Genomic DNA, 24,334 nt, shown 5'->3' on the forward strand with positions numbered 1-24,334 from the left:
ACTCATTGGGAGATGGAAGAACGGATCGCTCGCGGAAATAGAAATTAACTGTAGGAAGAGGAACCAAATGTTCACTGCCCCCCTGGCTCTCCTGCTCTGAGAGGGATTATAGTAGTTCCCAGGAACATTAGGCCTGCAAAGCGCGCTTTCATAAGCCCCTTTAACACGGCCGCTTCAAGGCGGTGATGTCGCTCCATTTTTCCCGCCGCGTCCAACACGGAAGGGGGGTTGCACTGTTGATCCGCCTCGGAGCCGACAGCGATGTAGTCGCAGAGCCCGAAACGGGGCTGAGACGCCGCTGTGCGTAAATGGCTCGGCGGGCGTGCCGGGACGGGGGCGCAAGTTTTTCGCTGGTCGGTTCGTCGTAGGAAAGATAAATAAATAAAAAACTCCATTCAAAGCTACGCCTTGTCGAAATTAACCTTAAAACCTATTAGAGCTGCAGATATTCCTCTATAATCCCATTCGAGTTTGTCTGCTTTATTATATAATTTCATCGAATACATTCAAATTTGGCTCAAATTTAGAAACACGGGGGGGAAGGGGTGAGCTGTGAGCGAACCCCCCCCGCGCTCACAACCCACAGCTTAATTTATTAAATTAAGTAATTCAAAATCATTTCATCATTTCAAACAATACGTTTATCAAATCGGTGTGACTCTCCTCAACCGCATGTTACACGTCACACTAGAGGCTGACGCTGCTGCGCGCACGTCACGCCTCCAGGGCCTCGGCGTTATGCCGGAAAGCCAGCGACGATCCAAAATCCCAGACCGGGCGCGGCGGCTTTATACTGCCTTTGTTTGGTTTGGAGCGGAAAAGGCAGAGCCAGCATAATGATGGATGTTGTTTACGGCAATATTGCAGGATCTCTGTATAAAAGTGGTTGTAGGGTACGTCTGAAATGGAGCGCTTTCGGTTTGGTTGTGGGAGAACAAATTGGCTGCTTATCCAGTCTAATTGCGGCGTGTTGACAGCTCCTGCTGCACAGGAGAAGGAACGGCACTGGCGATTTCCCCCGCCTCACCCCGTGGCACCAAGACACCGCCCCGCTGCCTTAAACACCTTGACAAATACCGCAGCGAGCGCAAAGCCAAACCCGAGGCTTTGAAATCGCCTCCAGACGGACGCCACGTTTCCTTTTCTGTCTATAGTCTGATGCCCAGCCAGACACACGGAGTGCATCCCCACGTGCAGACGTACACACAATCCTGATGACACACGTTGTACCGTACATGCACAGGTGTACATGAGAACATGTGCTTTACACACACACATCGCGATGCGGAGGACGCCTCCCACACGCGGCACAGGAATACCATGGCTTATTACCGCCTCTGCCAGTGCCACTGTCCAATATCTCCCGCCCGTCAGCAGCGGTGATACCTGCGCGGAGATGAATTATGAAATGGATTCAGCGGCGAGAGAAGAGTGAGGCCCGGCCCGCCACGAGCCCGGAGACGCGTGGACCGGAACCCAATTAAAGATATTTTACGGATTCCCGCGGTGGTGGAGATGATCTGCGGCGCACATGGTTTGACTAGGGAGCGAGCGCGAGGGCTTCTGCTTCACGCGCTCATGAGAAGCCCAACACGCGTGACTATTATTTTCAAAACAATGGCAGGAAAATACAGAAGCCCTGCAGGAGACAGTAAAAAATAAATCTCCATTTTCCATTTGTTTTTTTTGTTGTTTTTTTTACGTTTTCTATCTTCTAATTGAATCTTGAGGTTTATTGAACGGTGCCAATCGTTCAGCTAATTCCCAGGTTTGTTATACATAACTTAACTTTTACCCTTTTAATCTATTTTTATGAGCATCATTTTAATATTATTCCCTATTTTTTTATGTGAGTCACAGTGACACACACTTCCCTCCGGGGAGGAATAAAGAATAAATCTATCCATCTATCCAACCCTCCACCTACTGTATCCAATAATCCATCCATCTGTCTATCTATCTGTCAATCTATCCCTCTCTCTATTTATCTATCTATCCATCTATCTGTTTATCAATCTATATATATCCATCAATCTACCATCTACCCATCTATCTCTAATTATCTATCTATTACTATTACTACTACATGTAATCTATTTAAATCAAATTTATTTTCAGTATTTCTCTGTGTTTACGTTCTGTGCCCCATCCATTAATGTTCAATATCTACATAATTTGATTGGTGGTATTAGCCGCCACCCACCTCGTACAGGTCCAGCATCTGGTTGCCCCCGATGCCCCTGGTGGTCTTGATGCTCTCCATGGCCAGGGTGAAGTAGATGCCCCTGGTGTCGGACAGGTACAGGTTGTAGGTGTCGTTGTGGTTCCACTCCTGCACCGCCGCAAACACCTGCTTCTCGTTGGTGCTCACAATGTGTAAATCCTGGTGGAGAGAGATTAGACTAGACTATTAGATTAGTGGATTTGATCGGATTAATTTTGATTAGATTGGATTGGATCAGATCAGGTTATATTAGATTGGATTCGATTTGATTGGATCAGATTCGATTAGATGGGATTAGATCAACTCAGATCAGATCAGATTATATTACATCAACTCAGATCAGATCAGATCATATTAGATTAAATTAGGTTAGGTTAGATTCGATTGGAACAGATTGGATTAGATCAGATCAGATCAGATTGGATTAGATCAGATTAGATCAGATCAGATTGGATTGGATCAGATCAGATTATATTAGATTAGATTAGATTGGATTTGATTGGATCGGATTAGATTAGATTAGATTAGATTAGATTAGATTAGATTAGATTAGATTAGATTAGATTAGATTAGATTAGATTAGATTAGATTAGATTAGACTGGATTAGATCAGATCAAATCAGATCAGATTCGATTTGATTAGATCAAATCAGATTGGATTGTATTAGATCAGATTGGATTTGATTGGATCGGATTAGAGGCCTTGGAGGTCACAGGTGGGGTCAATGGGGGAATGTGTTGAAAATACCTCCATGAAGCAGTTGGTACAACTCAAAAAAGGTCTCTTGGACAGGTAATTACAGTGTTATCTTAAAAAATAAGTAAATTAAATAATACTAGTTCAAAAGTAAAATATGTAAAATAATACAGATGTTTCAACAGCTTAGATGTTTAGATAAACATAAAAAATTACATTGAAAGAAGAAGGAAAAAAAGTCAGTGTTTCCCGTTCTTACGTTTCCTGTTCTTACTGACCTTAGGTAAGGAGTATTTGGGCAGTTTGATCTGAATGAACGGGTCTCTCTTGTAGGACACGTAGTAGCTGGCTCGGCCTGACGTAGGAACCTGTGATACATAAAAAATAAAATGTATTTTTATAAAATAATACTACTCCCGCCGATCACTCAACATGGCACTGGAGTTTTTATTCACAAATGTATTCTTTTTATTATTATGGCCTACTAAAATGGAAATGGAAAACTGTCAGACACAGATCTGCTATTCTGGCTGGAATTGATGAATATTTACAGCCTTGCAAATTTGCATTGTTCATTTTTTATAAGTTGAATTCTATGTTTTTTTCACATCAAACCTTGCAAAATCTCAGTGCATTTAAATGCACAAGTCATCCAGGGGCTTTTTTTTTTTTTATTTTATAAACTTGTCCAATGAAGCGTGCGGTTCCCAGGGGATGCTGATCCCCTCTCGGGTGTCACCGCTCCACGCGGTGTCCACGTGTTTGGTAAATACCTCATAGGGCAATCGATAGCCTCATTATTCTTCGCAGAGAAAATCTTTAAGTAACTTGACCAACGCTCAGGTCTTGTCTAGAACCGGAGCGTTTTAGGCCCAGTGCAAAGACACTGAGCTGTTGGCCACGAGCACAAACACACAGCCGCTGCCAACAGGGTTTTCTGGTTCAGACGCACTGTTCTGAGACACATGAAGAAAGAGAAACACAAGGACACTGTCTGACAAATTGCAGATGTATTATACACTTCTCCATCAGAATCAGAATTTGTACATTTGGTCAAGTCATTAGCATTAACATGACAAAAATTATATATACAAATAATGTAATATATTATTAGTATATATAAAACAAAAACAGCCAAATATGCAAAAAGAATATCCAAATAAAACACAAAAAATATGCCAAATATAAAAAAAAAAAAAAAAAAAAATATATATATATATATATATATATATATATATATATATATACCGAATATAAATAAAGGGATTCGATGAACCGGATATGTTAAGTTAAAGGCTAGGATCAGGTAAAAGGTATACATATATAAGGTATAAAATATATAATAGTACAAAAATAAGTATAGGTATATATAAGTATACATTTAGATGGATAAATACAAATGTATACAATAATACAGTCCGTGGATATCAACGAATGAGTAAGTATAATTTATATCTATATTATTACTAAAAGATTACCATGCTTGCTTGCAATGTAATTACATAGTTAGAGTAACGGGGGGGATTGGGGGGGGGTCTGACCTCCATAACTAAGACTTGGACCCCCCCCAAAAGAGGTAAAAACAACATGTCATGGGGGGGTGTCGAAACGTTTATATATCCATGCTACCTGTAATCGTGAGCATTACAATATGTCCCATATTCAGGCCTGGAAGAATGTTGCCATACATCCATTGACCCCTCATGTGGACCATACCACCGCGCTGAGCATCGTGCACCGTGCGGACTCGGTCCGCTGCTCGGATCAGAGCCATCCTTTTTCCCAACAAAGCAAATAAAAACAGTGTGTGTTTTTATCGTAGACTTATTTATTTTACTCTGTTTTCTAATTGCATGAAACAAAACAAAAAGCCCCGTGCGTAACCCTGCGTAACGGGGAGTCAGAGTCACTGTTTAACACACCCCCCCCCCGATTGTCATTGTGTATTTTGCACTCTGTGTAATTACAATATTATTACAATTACAGAATATTGTTATATAGAAATATAATCAGTATTAATTATATGATTTTATAGACACGTTTAAATCAGTTTCACAGCTTAAAATACATTTTATCATCCTCGGTACAGAACATTCCATGTACCTACTGCTTTACTGGTGCTCCGCCTGACAGAGGGAATGGAGGCTAGCAATTTGAGCTAAGCTAACAGAATGCACCGGCACCCAATGGAGCACGGAAGCAGAAGTTCGATGCTTGGCCGACCCGAGGCGGTCTGAACTTTAGGGAGAACTGGTACGATCGATTTCCCAGCCTGCGGCGCCATCCGCCTCCATCCCTTTCGCGGGTCTTCGGTCTGTGATGCAACACGTTTAAAGTGTTGCATTGCCGGGATCGTCTGGGAGGTCGGGGTTGAGCGGTCGTGGGTTTCCTTTGACTCTCGTGAGAGGTCAAACATGGGAAACAGGAGAATCCTCTGGGGAGGAGTCTACCGTACATCTGTGTCTTGTACGCTGCCAAGTGCCGGTGCGGGGGCCTGGAGCTGCCTGAAGGTGGTTCAGGAGAGGCAGGTTTCTGAAATCCACTTTGTAGGTCTTCGCTTTGAAATGAAGGTGGTGTTATAAGTCACATAACCGTAACTACTATCACTATTAGGAACGGGCAAAATTGACAAAATGGAATCTCTCCAAACCTTTTGACGAATACCTAGAGAATTTGACAATATTTTGGACATGGCTATCGGTGCTTTCATATCTACAAGACATTTGCACACACAAGAAATATTTGGGAATCATATTAGAACGGCTAGAAAAGTCACTGAAGTTCAGAGAATTTGCAGCCTTTAAGAACGGCATTTATCCATGTCACTATCATTTCATAAATCACATCAGGATATCGACGTCATCGAGTTATATCGCCCAGCCCATCATTGCAACTCCTCTATCTGCGTTCTGTCATTTTGTCCGACAGTATGCTGGTTGTCGTTTAGATATTTTGAGCTCCATCCAGTTCTCCAGGGGGACGCAGAGTCGGGGGTGGGGGGGGCTGCCTTCTGCCTTCCCTGCAGACGTCCCAGGATCTTTTGGGCTGAGGTCGACAGCTCCTCGGGTGTCGCCCGTGACATCCGGTTCTACTCCTTGTTAGTCCCAGGACCCGGCGCCTATGGATCTTCCACGGCTGAGACGTTGCTCACATCACGCATCCACCGTGCCGATGTGCTGTGGTAACGAGGGCTTCTGTGGAGGCTTGGACATCCGCTCCACCCGTCTCTTGAAATCCTATACGGTGCTTGGGAGGGGCCCATCGCGTCTTCCAGGATGTTGGTGGGTTCTTCCATTTTGTCTAATAGGCACAACACCTGTCCTGGTCCTGCTTAGTGGACCTATTGACCGGCCAGATTGACCGCCGACCTATTTCTAACATCTCATCTTCCTCCTCAGTTTCTGTGGATGAGTTTTAGCAGTTTCCTCCAGGGACGCTTATCACTGGTCTTGCATCGGCATAAATTGTGCGAGTCCGGACCGCAGGACTGGCTATATTCTTTGTCACCAGCTAAGGGATTCTGTTGATTTCTATGTGAACTGTGAAGCTTTTGAAGCCGTTTCACACTGTTCTGTGATTAAGGGCTGTATAAATAAACTTGACCAGACTGCTTGACCTCACCTGGAATGCCGTCTGGCTGTTACCACACGCTGAGCTACAGTGCATGTATCTAGACTTTCCACATCTCTGAGGTACATCTCAGAGATGTGGAAAGCTAAGCTGGGGCCACATTACGTGAAAGACAATGAACAGATGTATCTGTGCACATTTAACACATTCTCAGTCTCTTCTGCGCACACACAGGGCTGCTGTCCTTGACGAGCATCGAAAGACGTGAGACAGAGTTTTTTGGTACTCCAGCACTGGCGAGAATGTGTCTTCCCGCGACAGGGAAAATATCTTGCAGTAGCTTTTTTCACACCAAAACAAACATGGATGCCGTTCAGCTCGCCACTGTGGTTGTTTGTGGGGCGACGTCGCAGCGCCGACATTATCCACGAATCAGACCCTCATGAGTCACCACGATTCCACAAGTCGCTGCTTTCCAGTCCATACTCGCCCACTTACTGATTTCTTTGGCTTCGCCAACCTGCAGGCGCACCTTCTCATTGGCTGTTGAAAATTGCCATTGCAATTGGAGGCTTTTGATGCGCACACACAAAAGGATTTTGGAAAGACTAGCGCGATAAAATCCAACATGTTTGATTGAATCGTGACCTGGCCCATTGGGATCGATAGCGACAGTTTCGAGTCTTGCACGCACGCACGCACGCACGCACGCACGCACGCACGCACGCACGCACGCACGCACACACACACACACACACGAACACGACTGCTACGACTCTATAGCTCGAGTACCCCGGGCTACCCTGTACCACCCCAAACTACCCTGTACCACCCCGGGCTTCCCTGTACCACCCCAGGCTACCCCGGACACAAGTCTTAAATCGTTGCCAAATTGGCCTTGAAAATCACGTAATGTGGCCCTAGCTTTAGTTGTAGTCCACCCTTTCTGCCGATCCCACCCTCCTTGACGAAGAGGCCATGCTTGTTGAGCCCAAGCTTCATCTTGATGTCATCAGAGAAGGTGTTGTTGGGGATCTTGTTTCTCATTTTCCTCGGCTGATAAGGTGAGAGGGTCTCACCTCGGAACATGTTTCCAGTTCCCTACCACCGTGTGTGTGACCGGCTGGATTACGATGGAGCCCTCACACCTCAGGATTATCTGCAGCTTGATCTCATGTAGCTCGATTGAATCCCTGGGAGTGTGTCACACTCCCACGGTCCTGATGGAAGGGCACCCAGCCAGGCTGTTGGTTCTGTATAACCTGGCATCAGCAGTTTGGGTGTTATCTATTACAAACCTATCTGTTATCCTCCCACATCCTAGACCCTCCCTGGACTTTATGCTAGTTGCTGTCATCCTGGAACGAAATAACTGAATCACAAACAGTCAAGCCAGATCCCAGAGAGAATGGAGTTGAAAATATATGGATTTTACCCAATTCCCCGGTGTCATGCATCATCCTGCTCTATATCTTAGTGATAAATGACACTATTTCAGAGAAAATATGTCTCATTTATTTTTATGACAGGGGAACATTTTAAATAAAGTGTTTGTTATTGAATACAGGAGTTCTGGAGGTCTTGCAGAATTTATCTTGTGCATTTGTTTTATTATTTTTGTTTATTATTACTGATTTTCATAGTTTCATTGCCATATTTTTTTATTGGTAATTGTTTGGGTTTATTTCATATTTTGTCAACTTGTTAATTTCGAAGTCCATCCATCTATACATTTATCTATGTATCTCTATCTATAGTGTTTCAGGGCCAAATCCAATTTGTTTGAAGAGCATATAGAATAAACTGTATCTGTACCTTCCATCAAATGCAAAAACAGAATCAAGGAAATAAACACAAGAAAAATATAGTAAAGAAGAATAAAACACATTTGGACCAAAGGACGTTTTGGGAGCTGATGAGATTAAATCTTTGCAAGTAGATGTTTGGGACGATTTCAAAGAGCTGCAACACTGCATTCCTGAGGTATTAAAACCGCTTTGACAAGGCCTGGATCGACAGAGTGACAGGGCACAATCACAGCAACAGGAAGCGCTGACACAGAGGTCAGAGGTCGGACTGCGGGCAGCGCCGGCGCTTGAAAATTCAGATAAAAACCGGCGCGGCAGGGAAGCCGCAGCGTCATTAATTCCACTTTTCCCGTTGACTTTTAAATGCATGAATCCTCATTAGCAAAACGTCAAAGTAAATAATGTTCATGGCAGGGGAGAAATTAAAACATAACACCCAAAAATTGCACCGACATTTCTTTATAATTCAGAGCATTACCATTTCAGATTTCTCCCCTCACACAAATGATGATTAATAAGACACGCCAGGCAGCAGCTGGGATGAATATTTTAAAAACACCCCGGCCGCGCACCAAAAACAATGTAGACTTTAAAATATGTGGATTTTACATGTTTTCCCCGCGTCATGCACCACCCATTCTACAGTATATCTATGTGATAAATTGTGTTATTTCACAGACAACGCACGTGTCTCAGTTGCCTTTATGACAGTGGAACATTTACAACATGGAATGCTCAGGCAGCGAAAAAATAGAAAAAAAATGTTTTAAAGGACACGAAGAGCGAAAATAAACATAACCTAAGAAGAAAAAATCGTGAATTATTAAAGACGGCAGCAGCAGTTTTGTTGTACGTGAATTATTAAATGTTTTTTGGAAGAATCTTTTGTAAATGTTCCTGTTTTTTGTCAATTTAGTAAGAGAGTGACGGAGAAAGTGTCCCCATTACGTGCTTCTTTTGTTCCAAAGGCAAACCGATTAAAATAAAATAACCCACGTCTAAATTTAAAACACACTGTTGTGGCGTGCCAACCGTGCCTGGGTTGGCGCCGTCAGTACCGTGGAGCGTGGGCACGCTACGCTGGTGCGCAGTGGGCACCGTCACTATCGTCGAGAGGGAGACAGGTGCGCAAATTGTGCCACGATCGCTCCCTCTTCGAGCCCCCCTCGGGATGGCGCCCTATGGATGCGTCTATCCATCCATCCATCCATCCATCCGTCCGTCCATCCATCTAGCCATCCATTCATCTATCAATCATCCATCCATCTATCCATTCAGCCATCCATTTATCCATATATCCATCCATCCATCCATCCATCCATGTTTTCATCCATCTATCCATCTCTATATCTATCAACCCATCCATCGAACCATCCGCTCCTCCCACCTGGATGAAGGTGTAGTCGTCCTGGACCACCAGGGAGCTGATATCGATGTACCCAGGGAAGGGGTAGTTCCTGTTGGGCTCCGTGCACGTCTGTGCCCTGCACGTCACATACTGAACGTCTGCCACGGGAAGACAACATGGACGCTCAGCGGTACAGAATATCATCTGTCAATGGGTGAATATAGTATATAAATGTCATTTTTTATTAAAAACTCTCTCTCCCTCCCTCCCCGCTCCATCCCTCACTCCCTCGCCCTCTCTCTCACCCCCATCTGACTTACTTCCATCCGTGGTGTGAGCCTCCATGTGGACCAGGTCCAGCTCCTTATCCAGACCTGACACCGACCTGCATCAGGGGGGGTGGAGGAGGAGGAGGAGGTGAAAAGAAAAAAAATATAAAGAAACGCATAAGAGGGGGATTCCTAGAGACACCAGAGGAGGAACGCAAAGGGATCGAAAAAGAAAGAAACAGAAGCAGAGAGGAATGGACGTGAAGTTAGAGGGGGAAGTGGAATGGAGGAGGTATGATGCTCCAGTGTTACCTCGCGATGTACCATCCAACGGTAAAGGGGGGATGGAGAGAAGATTTTCCTCCCCAAAAAAGTATGCTCTCCCCCACATGTCACAAGATGCCAATGACTCACAATAATATGTTAAATATATTAAATAATATATATAATTATAAAATAATATGTATTAAATATAGATTTTAACCAATACATAAATAATGAAAAATAAAACATGTATATATACATTTTGTTATAATAATTATTAATATAAAAAATATTATTTTTCTTTCTATATATACAGTATATATATATATATACATATATATATTACAAAGTATTACAAAATAACTATAATAAATAAAAAATATATATATTTAAAAAAGAAAATAAAAAATAAATTGAAATATATATTAAAAAAAAAAAGACAAACAACTATAAATAATAAAAATAAAAATAAATTAATTAATAAATACATGTAATGCCCTGTTCCCGCACCGGGATGCTGGAGGACCAACAGCCTAAAAAGCGAGCTGCTGCACTCCATATCTGTTGTTCATTCCACCCATCACAAATTACATGGGACGGATCCAGCTTTTCCCATTGCGACGCTGTTCCATTTAGCGGAGGCCGATGAAGCGGTTGTCTGTAGGCAGCCAACGGGAGGAGGGATGGATGGAGGGATGGAGGGATGCCACCCGGGGGATCGGAGTTTAGATGTCCCTGACAGACGCTTCAGAAGCGAAGGAAGGTGGCGAGTCAGCGACAGATTCGGCACATTATTAGGGATTACTGCACGATGCTATGCTAAGTCAGCGAGGAGGAGGAGGAGGAGGAGGAGGAGGAGGAAGAAGAATCCCCGGGAGCCACAGCCAGCCAGAGGGGAGGGGATCTAGGGGCTTACGGGCGCAGTGCCCCGAGCCCCGAGCCCCCGCAGGAAGATAAAAGCGCAATAAGAAGGCCCTGGATCTGGGCCTACGACGCTGATGAGTACACACTATCAGACACGGGAGAGGGAGAGAGGTCCTGCAGGGGCAGAGAGAGAGAGAGAGAGAGGGGGATGGAGAAAGAGGAGTGGGGATGAGAAGTGGCATGGGTGTGAAAGGTGTTATTATTGTTGTTAGTCCGGGCGACATCGGCCAAGCATGTTTTCGTCCACGAGGCGTTTGTTGCGGTAAAGTTTGGTGTACAACCCCGACAGTCTGACAAGATAAAACTAAAATAGCGGGTTACGCTGAAACGCTGAGGGGCATTACTGTAGTCTCGCTGCTTTCACCAGGAGACGAATTTAGTAAATCTCCGTTCCAATCTTTTCACGGCCCCTAGAACGAGCAGAATTCCAAAGAGGAGGTTTTCGGGGTCGGTCGCTGCCGCTCGCTCAACGCCATGGACACGACGCGCTCTACGCTCCGCCTCCACGAGTTCAAAAAGAGAAGAGAAGGAACAAACGGAGGTGGCGGCGGGTGGGGTGCGGGTGGGGTGCGGGTCGGGAGGGCGGGCAGGTGTAGAAGCAAAAGAGGGGATGAGAGATAAGAACGAATCACTCACCAGTAGAACCTGTTGGGCGTGACGTGCTCATGGACAAGCTGCCAATTCCTCCCAAAGTCCATGGAGCTGTAGAGCTGTGGAGGAACATCAGCAGCTCAGTCTCGTCCAGCTCACCGTACGCGATCGCTTCCGTTTCGCCGCGCAATTAGATCCAGAGCCATTCGAGCGTTGAGGGCTTGAAGCGCGAGCGAATAATAGTCGGGTATGCGGTTAAGTCACATGGGGCCATAAAATAGGCTGGAGGCCATTATCGTTGGCAACTGGCCATTTAAGAGAACATATAATTCCTCATATACGTATACGCCATCTCCAACCCCACTTCCTTTTCCAACCACAAATTAGCACGTGGCAAATGGCTGTGAAGCACTTAACGGAAACAATAAAAATGTCTGATGTTGAAAAGGTACAGCTGCTAATGCTTCCCTGTTTAGGACTCAATACAATTCAATACCTGAATAGCGCAACGCTCCAAAGTGGCTCAACGGTAATTTCTCAGCGGCAGAAGGGTTAAAGAATCGGTTGCAGGTACTAAATGGCCAAGCTGCGATAAATAGCCTGGCCAGGATACGCAGGTGTATGTTCAGCAACGGAGCCCGTGGCCTAATTTTCGCTGCACTAATTAGATCGCCTTATGGTCTGGCAAACAATTGATAACGGGCGTACAGTCCCCTTCATTACGCTGATTGATGTTGCAGAAACGGCGTCCTATCTCACGCTGCTTCCTCCCGTTGTTAATTGCTTCCAAGCCAGCGAGGCGGTTGGCCGGGCGGGGCCCTGCGCTATATGCTAATGCCTCGTACTTGTTGCCTTTTATCGCAGCAGATCAGATACTTTGGTCTGATAAAAGGATGCACATTTGTCAACATAGAGCAATTTATCTGTGAACTCCGTGGGCAAAGCAAAACATATTTACGTCAACAAATAGTTTGGTTTTTTTCCTTCAGCAGAAACCGTCTCTTTGAACCAAACTCTCTGTATTTGTGTTTGGCAGCGATCAGTTTCCAAATCATATCGGACGCCCATGGTGATGCTTTCCACATATGGATATCAGACTCGGCCATAAAACCATTCCAATGCAAATACAATCAACTCCGAAAAGTCATGTGTCCATATACAATATTGAATGCAGCATCGACGGTGACGCTGATCAAGACCCGCCTCCATCTGACCATTCATCCATCCATCCATCTGACCATCCATCCATCCAATCATCCATCATCGATCCATCCGACCATTCATCCATCCCACCATCTACCATCCATCTATCGAATCATCCATCCATCCGTCTTGTTCTGTCGGATCCAGCAGGGATGCGGATGGCTGGTGCCCGCTCATATGCTCCTCCAGCATCTCTGATCACTGATCGGTGCCAAGCTCCACTGAATGGAAGGGGCCCCCTGGTGGAGATCTGGCCCCGGAGAGTCCTGCAGTCCCTCTCCACTTTAGACACCACCGGGCGCTCGCTCGCGCTCTCTCTCTCTCTCTCTCTCTCTCTCTCCATTCATCAGCTATGACATGTTAAATTCCAGAACCTCAGAGCTGTCGTAAAACTAAGCTTCATCGTTTCCGGCCCACGGCAATAAATCAAGATGGAGCGCAGCCGGCTGGCGGGTTGGCCGCCACTGGAGGCGCTTTGGGACCAGATTCCCTCTCAGTTTAGCTGCTCTACATCCTGGACATGTCGTCTCTGAATTCAGCTTTGAAGCGGCGATCCATCAGATCGTCTGTGCTGAGTGGATTACACTCCCAATCCCAGAATTCCATTCAAACATGTCCATACATCCAGGTTCACCCCCGTCTTCGCTCTAAGACGTCACTTCCTGTTCTCCAAAGTGCCGTCTTCTGATCCATTGAGTTGTTTCACTTGAGGTGGTGGGGTTACTTTTCAGTTTTTTTTTTCGTTTTTTTTGCAGTGTGTGAATGTTCATCCGTATCGACAGTTCACAGACCACAGCTAGCTACGCTCCTTTAGCAAATTCACAGCGGCTGCCTTTCACTCCTCGCTCGTGCCCGATTGGTGAAATCACAAATACATTGAATGACTGTTTCTTATAAAGCCGCGGCTAGATATATAAGACACTTTTCAACAAAAATATGGTACTAACCAAAGCATTCCATGGATGGCCACTTTGAATATCCTTTTAGGCGTACGACAAAACTGCGGTACGTACCCTTTTTTTTTTTGAAGCGGTTCAGTAAATTATAAATGAGATCCATGAGGATGAAAACCAGAATTGTAGACAATTTTGCATGCAGGCAGCCTCAATGTTCATTTTAAACGACTATTCAGAGTTTCCTGAACTCCATCGGGACAGCCACACTGTCTTTTATAAGTCTGAAGTCGTGCCGTACCCTCCGAGTTGGAGCCAAAGCCATGGCCTCTAGGGGGCGACGTCCCCGAGGAACGCTCGTTTCTGAAGCAAGGCCACCGCCGGGGCTTCATGAGATATTCAGCCCCGCTACGGGGCCCAAAGCGGGAAGAGTAAACAACACTTTTGTTTATGCATTCCCCGTGTAATTGGAAGTCATTAGTGAGAGGTTTAGCGCGAGGACGTCGTCCGGACGCTGCTTGAATACGAGCGCGTTCGTCTGAGGCGACGCTGACAACGTTAAGGCGTCTGTCCAAACAAACTGAACGGACGGACTTTAAGAAGCACATTTATTCTCTGCTCTTGTGGATGAAGGTCTTGGGCATGAAGTTTGAGGTGTTGGTTATAGTCATTTCTGAAGGCGTTTGGGTTCGGTTCACGTTCCCCTTGACAACGCGTGGCGGCTATGTATATATAGTGCAATTTGCATGTGCACCGGGCGTTAATTGGTCTGCATTTTACATCGATTCTTAACTATGATCAGACGTTGTTTCTCAGTTCGTTCGAATCCCCGCTCCAGCAACCTCCCACTAAACACCTTAAAAGTGTCATTTTTGTGTATTTCCTCTCAATGGACACGTAAACATGGTCGTAATCCGATGTTTATATAAAGGCACCGGTTTCATCCTTTTTCAGAATTAAAGTTAATATGCTGTTCTATGACTTTATTGTGTTTACTTTGATTCCCCAGAATTCCTCTACATTTCCTACAGACTATTGTAGAACCGTGTTCACGCCGGGCTTAAAACAAAGTAAACAGGTTCTGTATATTAAAAATATGTAGATATTAATGTTAACATTGGATGTCGCCCTATTCACCATTCAATACACCCCTTTTAGTATTAATTGTGTGTATTACTCTAAAAGTTTGCGTTTGCTGTCCTGGGCAGCATTTAAATGCATTTTATTCGCTTAAAGTAAACCTTAAAATCTTTATCTTTTTTTAACAAGGTTCTAAAGGCTCTCTTGAGTCACAGCGAGTAAGAGTTTCATCGCAGCCTGGCAGTTTGGGCGAGTCTTGCTGGAGTCCATGTTCTGCTGCCACCGCGATCGTTAAAGAACTTTCCGCGGAGCTGCTGGCGATGGGGCTGCCGGAAACGCTGCCTTTCAGCTGGTAAACAGCTGAACATTTATCCCGAGATCGACGATCCCGCATCGCTCCGTCTGTTTGGACCGTGGCGCCCGTTTCCCGCTTGGAGCTCCCTCACGCCGCTTGATTTTGATGGGCCCGAACTTCCCATGGTAAAGGAAAGTGATTTTTTTTCCCCCTTGCCTCTGATACTGGTGCTGAGATTGTATTTGAATTGTCTTAGACGCCAGCTGGTCCCGATTTTATTTCATTCAGTTCCTTCATCCACAGCATTGCTTCGCTGGGTTTGATTTCCTGTTTACGCGCGGCGTCATCATCTGACCCGGGTGGGATTATTACAACACCGACTGGGAATGAAATGTACAACGCCGCTGCTCTTTGCTGTACTGCGTTTGTTAATTTTGCTGGTGGAAGACTCCACGGGACGCTGACAGCTCCCGTGCAGGGCTTTCAAATCCCCGACGCAGCATGCCGGGGGGACGTGCGCATCTGGCTGTGTGACGGGCGTCAAATCGCCGCCCCCGCCGCCGTTCCTCTCCGCTGTCTCCGTGGGCTTGACCCGTCTGATCGGTGCCGTGGCTCTACAAGACAATTTTTAACATTTCTATTAGCTGTCGATATTGCGATTTCGTGGTAGAAGTCAATCCTAGGAAAGAATCCTCCAGTAATGAATTGTTCTGTTGCTGCTGATCTCGGCCCAATCCAGGCCCGGGTTCTGCTGTAAGTTTTGAAGGACCTGCCGATTTTAAATGAAGCACTGGTCTTGGTTTCATCCATTTGAATGAATGCGTTTGATCGATAAAACCGGATATGGTTCCTATGTGGGCACACTCGACTGATGCTGATGTAATTGTTTTATCTGAAACTTGGCCAAGCATATCTGTTCTGAATAAGGACATTAGCATTGATGGTTATAATGTATATAGGACTAATTGACCCGAAAGGGGGCGGAGGTGTTTTTCATCAAAAGTAAGTTTCACGGGATGATTCATGTGCTTTTTTTTTCTAAATCAGGGTTGGGGTTAGGGTTAGGTCTCCAAAACTCTCCATATTACCGTCATTGGTTGCTATAAGACACCTTCAGCTGTCAGTGGAGCTCTACGCTCTTTATCGCAGCTTCTGTGGCAACTGAATTTCAATGAAACTGTCATTATTGGGGATCTAAACTGGAGCCGGCTACAACCAGTATCTGATGATCTTAAAACGTTTTGTAAGCGATGCTCCTCATAAATACACAGCTGCTTCTGTATTTGCAAATGACATTAGTGACCACTGTGTTGTTGTCACAGTTATAAATACAAAAATTCCCCAAACCAAGTCATGCATCATTGTAAAGCGTGACTTGAAACGTTTTCTGGTACGGGTTTTTTATGTGAAGGGTTTTTTCATGATCTGTTTTACTTTGTTAGGGAGAAAATTAACCGTATTGCTGACAATGAAAATGCCTGGAAATTATTTCATGATGGTTTTACTGGAGTTGGAGACACAAAGCGTGCTCCCCTCAGAAAGTACAGAGTAAAAGGCAGAAACAACGCATGGCTCACTTGGGTTTTTTTAAGTTCACGTCACAAGTGCAAGGTGGCCATGGGAAATAACCAGGAGAACAAATCTTGATTCAGACTGGCTGCTTTTCAGGCAACTGTGCAATGCACGCACAGTTGCAATTAGAAAAGCCAAAGCTGACCCTTTCCTCACCGAAACTTCAAACAATGCAAAAAATCCCTTGAAATTCTGGAGCTGGAAACAAAAATGGCATGGAGCTTCCTCCACGCATTGTCGAGGACCCACATAAAATCTCTGATAAGGCCGGAATGCTTGGTTGTTTTAATGAGCATTTCATTGCCTCTGGGTCCTTGTTTGACTCTCTCACCATTACTCATGAGAATTCCCCGAATGTTTGTTCTGACCGTCATGTTACGGTAAGTCAATCCTTTAGTTTTAATCCGGTTACAGTCTCAGGGGTGCATAAAGGGTTAAAAACTCTCAAACCATTAGACACCAGAAAATCGGAAGGCCCTGATAACCGTGGAGACTTAATTTCCAAAGCTAGCAGCTTATTTTATCGCACCACCTGACACCTTGACACATCTTTCTAATCGCTCCCTGGACACAAACTAAATTCCTCTTATATGGAAATCTTCCTTTGTTCTTCCCCTTTGAAAGGGGGTGACCCGACAGTCTTAAACAATTATCGGCCCGGCTCCAAATTGCCTGTCCCGGTTAAGGTTCTGGAATCCCTTGTGAGTGAACAACAGAAAGCGTATTTAACCACTGACAATATCTTATCTGGTTTCGTATTAGGTTTTAGGACAACAACACAGCACAACTACAGTACAGCGGACCTTGAAGTAGTAAAATTGAATCTTAAGACAACAAGCAACTTTGTGCAGCCTTTTTCATTACCATACTTATCTAAGGCTTTTGATACTGTGGATCTTGTAGATTTGAAGAAAAGACTTATCAGTGTAGAACTGTCAGAACAAACCGTCCGCTGGTTCCATAATTATCTATCAGGCAGATCTCAGTGTGTGCAGGCGGAAGGTATTACTTCTAGCTCCCTCCGTGTCTCCAAGGGCAACCCTGGCAATTGTGCTGCTGCCTGTCTTGGCCAGGACGCTCTTGTAAAAGAGATTTTTCATCTTAATGAGACCTTTTTCTTGTCAAATGAAGGTTAAATAAAACAAAAAAAAAAATATTTATTTGTTTGCACCTTGCAAAGACTATATATAAAGACAGTTTCAAACTCCCAGTCAATAAAAATGGTAATTATCCAGTTGAGCAAAATGCTGAATGACCCAGCTCTCCCATTTTCCAGAGATATTTTGAGATGCAAGATCCCGACACATGCACTACACTAGGGGACAGGGTTCTGGCAGTGTGGTTTTTGGACTCTGTGTTAAGTCAGCTTGAGAATCCTGTGTTGTTGTTTTTTGCATTCGAGAATTCAAATGATAAGTTGTGTTTGCCGATTCCCAAATGTGCGCTTTGTGAACAATTCAGAATTGCAAACTGCCGCGTCCAAATTCATCAACCCACCGGAGGGGAATGCAGCCACACAGAGACGGTAAATGCTGCTTTTTATAATAATTTGTGTTATTACACTTCCTCTTGAACTGCAATTTTGGGTGGAGTGGATCTACCAAAATTTCCCAACAGAATACGGTGTCACAGTGACAGCCATAATGGATCGGCTCCTTTGAAAATCAGTTGTCGATAAGAGCCATCAAAATGAAAATGGGGGGTTATTACTTCAATACAAGGATGCAATCAACTAATACAACCTGTCTCATGCTAAAAATGTTTTTTTTTTAATGTGCAAAATTTTAGGTTTAACTTGTGTGTTTTATTCATTTATTTGGGCATCGTGATAGTCACAGACTTTGTATAATTGTATAACTGCAATTTATCCTTGTCTTGTTTGGTATTTCTGTGTCTGAAACAGAGAAAGATGAGGGAAAAAACACAAAGATCATTCCCAGAAGTACAATATTCTCTCTTCTAGTCTACGTTTATTAAATGCATTTTGCTTGTTTGCCATTTTTTATTGTTTGTCACTGTTTGGTGACTTATGAATGTAAAGCACTTTGGGTGACTTCTATTATTATTAATTAATATTCTAAGAAGAAACATTTCAATAATCGTTATTCATAAAAAAATAAAAATAAAATAATAAAATAATAATAATAATAATAATAATAATAATAATAAACAAATAAATACACATTTGAAACCTAAAACTATTTGAAACAAAAGAACGGCAGCTGCTACGAACATGGTTGACATCTTGTTTGAACTGGTATGTCACAAACATCTCGTGGTTGAAGTTTCATCCAAACCAATTCACATATGGAGTAAAGAATAGTGAAAACCGACCAAATTTGACTGATATCACAGACGGGTCCAATGCATTGAAAGCCAAAATGTCCAACCCGGCTAAAAGAACAAAACAATGACAGAAGCTACGAACAAGTTTGAGGTGTCATTTAAGCTGGTATGTCACAAGGATCTCTTGAGAGTCTTGCAAAAACCGAAAAACCAACAGTTTGATGTTGAGTGTATAGTTAACCGCTGGCTCGTGGATTTTTACGTTTTTCGGGCATTGGACGCTTTAAAAAATGCAACTACCCCGACTTCTGCGGGTGCAGAGATTTCTCTCTCGGATAAACTAGGATGACAAACTTGACTACTCATTTGATTCCGATGACCCTGTCACCCCCTTGGAACCAGCCATAGAAGTGCTGGGAAACATAAGGCAGGGCAAAAGTTCATGGATGAGATGGTACAGTATTTTGAAAGCCTCTACCCACACTCTGTACCTTTTCTTCACAAGGCTGCAAAACAACTTATCCAGGAAAGGATTCTTGTGGAAAGGAAAGGAACTTGTGGAACGAGAAGAAATTGGCGCTGAGCCTGAACCTAAAGAGCCACCGTCCAGCTGGTGCGAGGTGACCTGATCAAGAAGAAAAGACTGGAGGCCGCTTACAAGGCTTTGTCTGACAGTTCATGCAAGACGCTGTTTTCTGGGCCAGAGGAAGAAGTGGAAAGAGATCAAACTGAGACAAACAACAAATTGTGCCTGCAGCTATCAGTCAGCTGCTCGCAAGACCTTGACACCGCAAAACCACAGGAGGGCCGTCTCTCCTGCACCGGCAGCTCCACATGAGGCTCCCCGGCGGAGCAGGAACTGGCGGCAGATGCTGTTTCCCCAAGTCACGCAGATCCCCTCACGGAGGCAGCTTCACCGCAGAGGAGGCCACGGTACACTGCGGTCAGCTGGTCGCAGATCCAGACAGCCAGACCCGGGTGCCTCCAGCAGCCAGAGGAAGAGCAGCTCGAAGACGAGAAGGCGGGCGAAGCTGGAGCAGCAGAGCCAGCCGAGTCCCCAGCGGCGTCCAGTGAAGATGAGACCGGCAGCCCGGCAACAGAGAACAAGTTATAATCGCCAGCGACACGTGGAACCCCCCGTTACCGAAGAGCCAGAGGCAGAAGATGCCGAGGACCCACTTGATATCATGGATGTCAGTAAGACGCCTGTGCGGAAGCCCCGGAAACGACCGGCCTCCAGTTCCCGCTCCAGCAACGCAGTGGATGATGAGTGTATTCAAGATTCTTCACTCGACACCCACTCCTGAACTTCGGAAAATGTCCGTCACCTCAGTGTAGTTATACACCACAGAATGACTCTGCTCGGAACAAAAAGGGCCCAGTTAAAAAATGGAAACAACTTTACACTGATGCAAAGGAAACCAAGGAGACCCGCACCGAAGGAGCTGTTCAGCCCCGAAAAAAAAACGAACAAAGAAACTCCGGCACTTCAACGACAGTCCACATAAAGAAGAGGTGGAGTGAAAAAGAGACACAGATGTGAAAAACTGCAGTTGCAAAATTTGGCGGAGGGAAGTGGTCTAAGATGCCGGTTCTACTAATGTCAATTTGAAGGACAGATGGAGGACTATGAACAGTCCAAAAATGGTTTGAAAGAGTGACAGAAGTTAAGTAAATTAGGACTCACTTACACAGATTATTTTGACCGTTACAACTTTTCTTCTCCTAGGAGGAATATCCCTTCACGATTTCAGCCTTTGGTCAAACATTTGATTTTGTTGGACTGTCCTGGATATTTGTAACAGGGGATATAACAGTTTTTCATGATGAAGAAGTTTCTTGTTTTGGTTTTGTCTAACTTTTCACAGGCAATGTTTGTAGCCAACTTGGGGATTTTCTCGCTGATTGCACAAGAAACAACTCTCCTCACTGAACGACCTACCTGTTTAACCACCGGTCAGGCCAGCTCCCTGACCGGTGGCTTCGTCAGTGGCCAGTGGCTCAGCCGCGCCTCCCCGGCTCCGCGGGGCGAGCGGCTCTGGCGGGGGAAAACTCTCAATCTATGTGTTGATTCCCCGTATGTCTCAGTGTTTAAATATTCTGGACAGGATTCAGAATGTTTGCAGAAGGGCACAAAATGATGTTTTGATCAAAGGAAATAGTCTTTATTATTTTTTAAATGCTGCTGCATTGAGCAAAATTATCAAGAGAAATGTCATAATTACCTAAAACGAATACGCTGGACCCCCTTTACTGCTGCCGGCAGCATTACTAATATTATTTTTATTATTCATTAGAAGGTTTGCTCAGATCACTGTAGGAATGTTTATTTGAAAATATTAATGATCTTGTCTTAGTTCATTTGTACACTAGAACCCGCAGCGGAAGCATTTTTCAGCGGGTTGTTTACATCGAAGCATAAACGTTACAGCCACACATTGAAATTTCAATGTTCAGGCTGCGAGTTATGGAACTGATAACGGCTGCATTCCCCACAATTACCGTACGTCGCTTTTACAACTCCCGATGAAGTCAGCGTAAAGTCACCGTGTAGGCCCGCGTAGCTCTCTAACCCTAACCTGGCAGTGCCGGCTTCCGACGCGGGGAAGAGCGGGAGGGCGGCTGTTTTTAGGACGCTCTTCCCAAACCCTGCTCCGGAGTTTATGAGGCGTGGAAAGTGCACAGTGGCAGGGATCACCCTCGAGGGAGGAGGACTGGGAACGGGCTGGCGCTAATGAACCATCTGGAGTCTTTTAAACTGAGCGGGATCAAGAAAGCGCGGTGATGCTAATGGGCGACTAAGCCACTAAGTATTGTCCAAAAAAAAAAAAAGTCCACTTTTTTTATGACAGAGCTTCCCCTGCCTTTTAAATTCCAGAAGGAAGACCAGCGCCTTCCGCACGGAAAGGGGGAACTTTTAGTCGCGGTGACGAAATGTTTGACTATTCTTTTAAGATTCGGTTCATTCCATTCGTTTGATTCAGTCGGCGTAAGTTGTCGAGGAAGTTCTTACAGGAATTATTTAATTCTGTCACATTATTTATTTTGATGGAATGTGCAAATCGGTCACAATCAATATTAATCATCCCAAATCCCTTGACCTATTTTGGAGCTTTAATTTAGTTCAGTAAATATTTTCAAAGATTCACCCGTTTGCCCGATTGACTCCAGACTCCCGAGTGATTCAATTGATTTGTTCAATACGAATGAATCGTTCGCGAGTTGTGCATGGATAACCGCTGGTAGGCCACAATAACAAGCACATTTCTACATGTTTGTGACATGTTGTTTCTGTGGTTAACAGGTGCTGTCGGATCACTGTGCTATGAGAACTGTGCCGTGGTAGAAAAACGTTTGGGAAGCAGACTAACTCTGTCCTAGATGCAATGTCATACACATACTCTGTTTTGTATCCCAAGCGACACAGATGAAAAAAGACGTAAAGAGCCCTGCATTGTTATTTTAAAGTCTAAATGCAACATTTCTCATGACATTTTCAGCTTTTTAATGTTTTTCTACAGCACTCCCTGTTGCAATACCTTTGATTCCACAACCACCACCAAACATTTTTGACAACCGCATAAAGTGATTTTTTTCAGCACCACTTTAGCCCGCTTCAAACTCCGACTAAGACAGTAGGGCTACTTGGCAACGAGTGAGGCCGCAATTGCAACAGACGACGACATTCTTGCCGAATTGTAAACATCTCGAACGAATGTGCGACGCCTGAAGTTTTAGAAAAAAATAAAACATTCCCGTTCTCTTTGTTGTCACCACGATAGTTTTCTGTCATTTTTTAAGATCTTTCCTCCTTTCAAGCTGCAGTTTGAGTTTGGACGTGCATGGGGGCTCGGTCCATGGCGTCCGTGCGCTTGCAAAACAGTTGACTTCTTAACAGGCCTCTTTGTGATCATAATAGGAGATGGAGGATTCCAACTCACCACAACTGACTGAAATCCATTTATTTCAATGGAGAATCAGCCGCCCTAGCCGCCTACCGTTACCATACTATTAAACCATAAAACCCTATTATTAAACCCTATAAAACCTACAATTAAACCCCATTAACATTACAATCAAACATGACAAACCATATTTTACACTCTACTACTAAACCCTATGAACCATACTAACGTGGCTCCTTGGCACAGTTCGTTGCACTGCTGCCTCAAAGCAAGAAGGTCCTGGGTTTGATTCCCACCTGGGGCGCTCTTGCCACTTCGCTCCGGTGGGTCATCTCCGGATTAGGGGGCTGTCTGTGTGGAGTGTGCATGTTGTTCCCGTGCTCACATGGTGCTTCCTTCATATAATATCAATATCATAAGAACCCCCACTAGAAACATCATCTGACCAGCGATGGGCACTGAAGTTGGTCCCCGGGTCCTGTACGCTGCACGTCACTCCTGGCCTGCACGCCTCTGGAGGAAGGACAAGCCTTGATGGGGAAAAAATCTCACGGCCTTCATTAATTGAGTGTATATTTGTTGTGGTGTGTGCGGTGACAAATAAAAATGAGCTTGTCCAGTTTCTTATTAAACATGACCCCTTACCCCAGACCTTATTATTAAATCAATAAACCATACTTGTCCTGTAAACCCTATTATTAAACCATACAGCATACCATACAGGTTTCTCCTATCACTGCTAAGCAGATGATATTCAATAATACGTCTCTTTTAAACCTCAAACCATAGCTAATATGCCAGTTTTGAATGACTGCCTCGACCATAAGAAAAACTGGATGGCAGATGATTTCTCCCAGCTAAATGCTGAAAAAACAGCAATCCTTATTTAGGCCCCTCCTAGCCTTGTCTCCCAGATTAGGGTTGGCCTTGGGTCTCTTGCCTCGATGGTGGAGTCCTCCATAAGAAATCCAGGTGTCACTATGGACCGGGGTCTGACTCTCGACCAACATGTCAAGTATCTGATTCGCTCTTGCTTTTTCCCGCTGAGCAACATTGCAAAGCTCACGCCCATTGTGTCTCAAGCGGAGATGGAAATGTTAATTCATGCTTTTATATCGTCCCGTCTTGCCTGCTGCAACACTCTTTTCACCTGCCTCAGAAGAAAAAAATCCCTGGATCGTTGACAAGTATAGTCAAAATTGTTGACCAAGTCCTCCAAACGGTCTCATGTGACACAGATTCTGATTGCTCTTCACTGGCTCCCCATCAAATTCAGTGTCTAATTCATGGTCAGGCACCTGCCTTGAGGTTGTGGCTCCTAAACTCTGGAGCTCCCTAACTTTGGACGTAAGATCTGTGGACACTATGAACACCTTTAAAAAGCAGCTCAAAAGCCATTTCTTTA

The 24,334-nt window shown here is 44.5% G+C and overlaps 1 protein-coding gene across 1 annotated transcript in view; it reads right to left on the reverse strand.

Moving 5' to 3' along the window:
- The window catches only part of LOC307228881 (VPS10 domain-containing receptor SorCS3-like), a gene marked incomplete at its 3' end in the record, with an annotated part of 115,434 nt that overhangs the window by 58,083 nt on the left and 33,017 nt on the right, over positions 1-24,334 (reverse strand). Inside the window, exons 3-7 of the mRNA XM_079998716.1 lie at positions 11,741-11,814; positions 9,968-10,032; positions 9,687-9,805; positions 3,200-3,289; positions 2,204-2,383 (exon numbers count right to left, since the gene is read on the reverse strand). Of these exons, the coding sequence (XP_079854842.1) occupies positions 2,204-2,383; positions 3,200-3,289; positions 9,687-9,805; positions 9,968-10,032; positions 11,741-11,814 (528 nt within the window). The remainder of the gene's footprint in view (positions 1-2,203; positions 2,384-3,199; positions 3,290-9,686; positions 9,806-9,967; positions 10,033-11,740; positions 11,815-24,334) is intronic.

The sequence above is a fragment of the Zeus faber genome (genome assembly GCF_960531495.2).
Source record: "Zeus faber genome assembly, chromosome: 4".
NCBI lineage: Eukaryota > Metazoa > Chordata > Actinopteri > Zeiformes > Zeidae > Zeus > Zeus faber.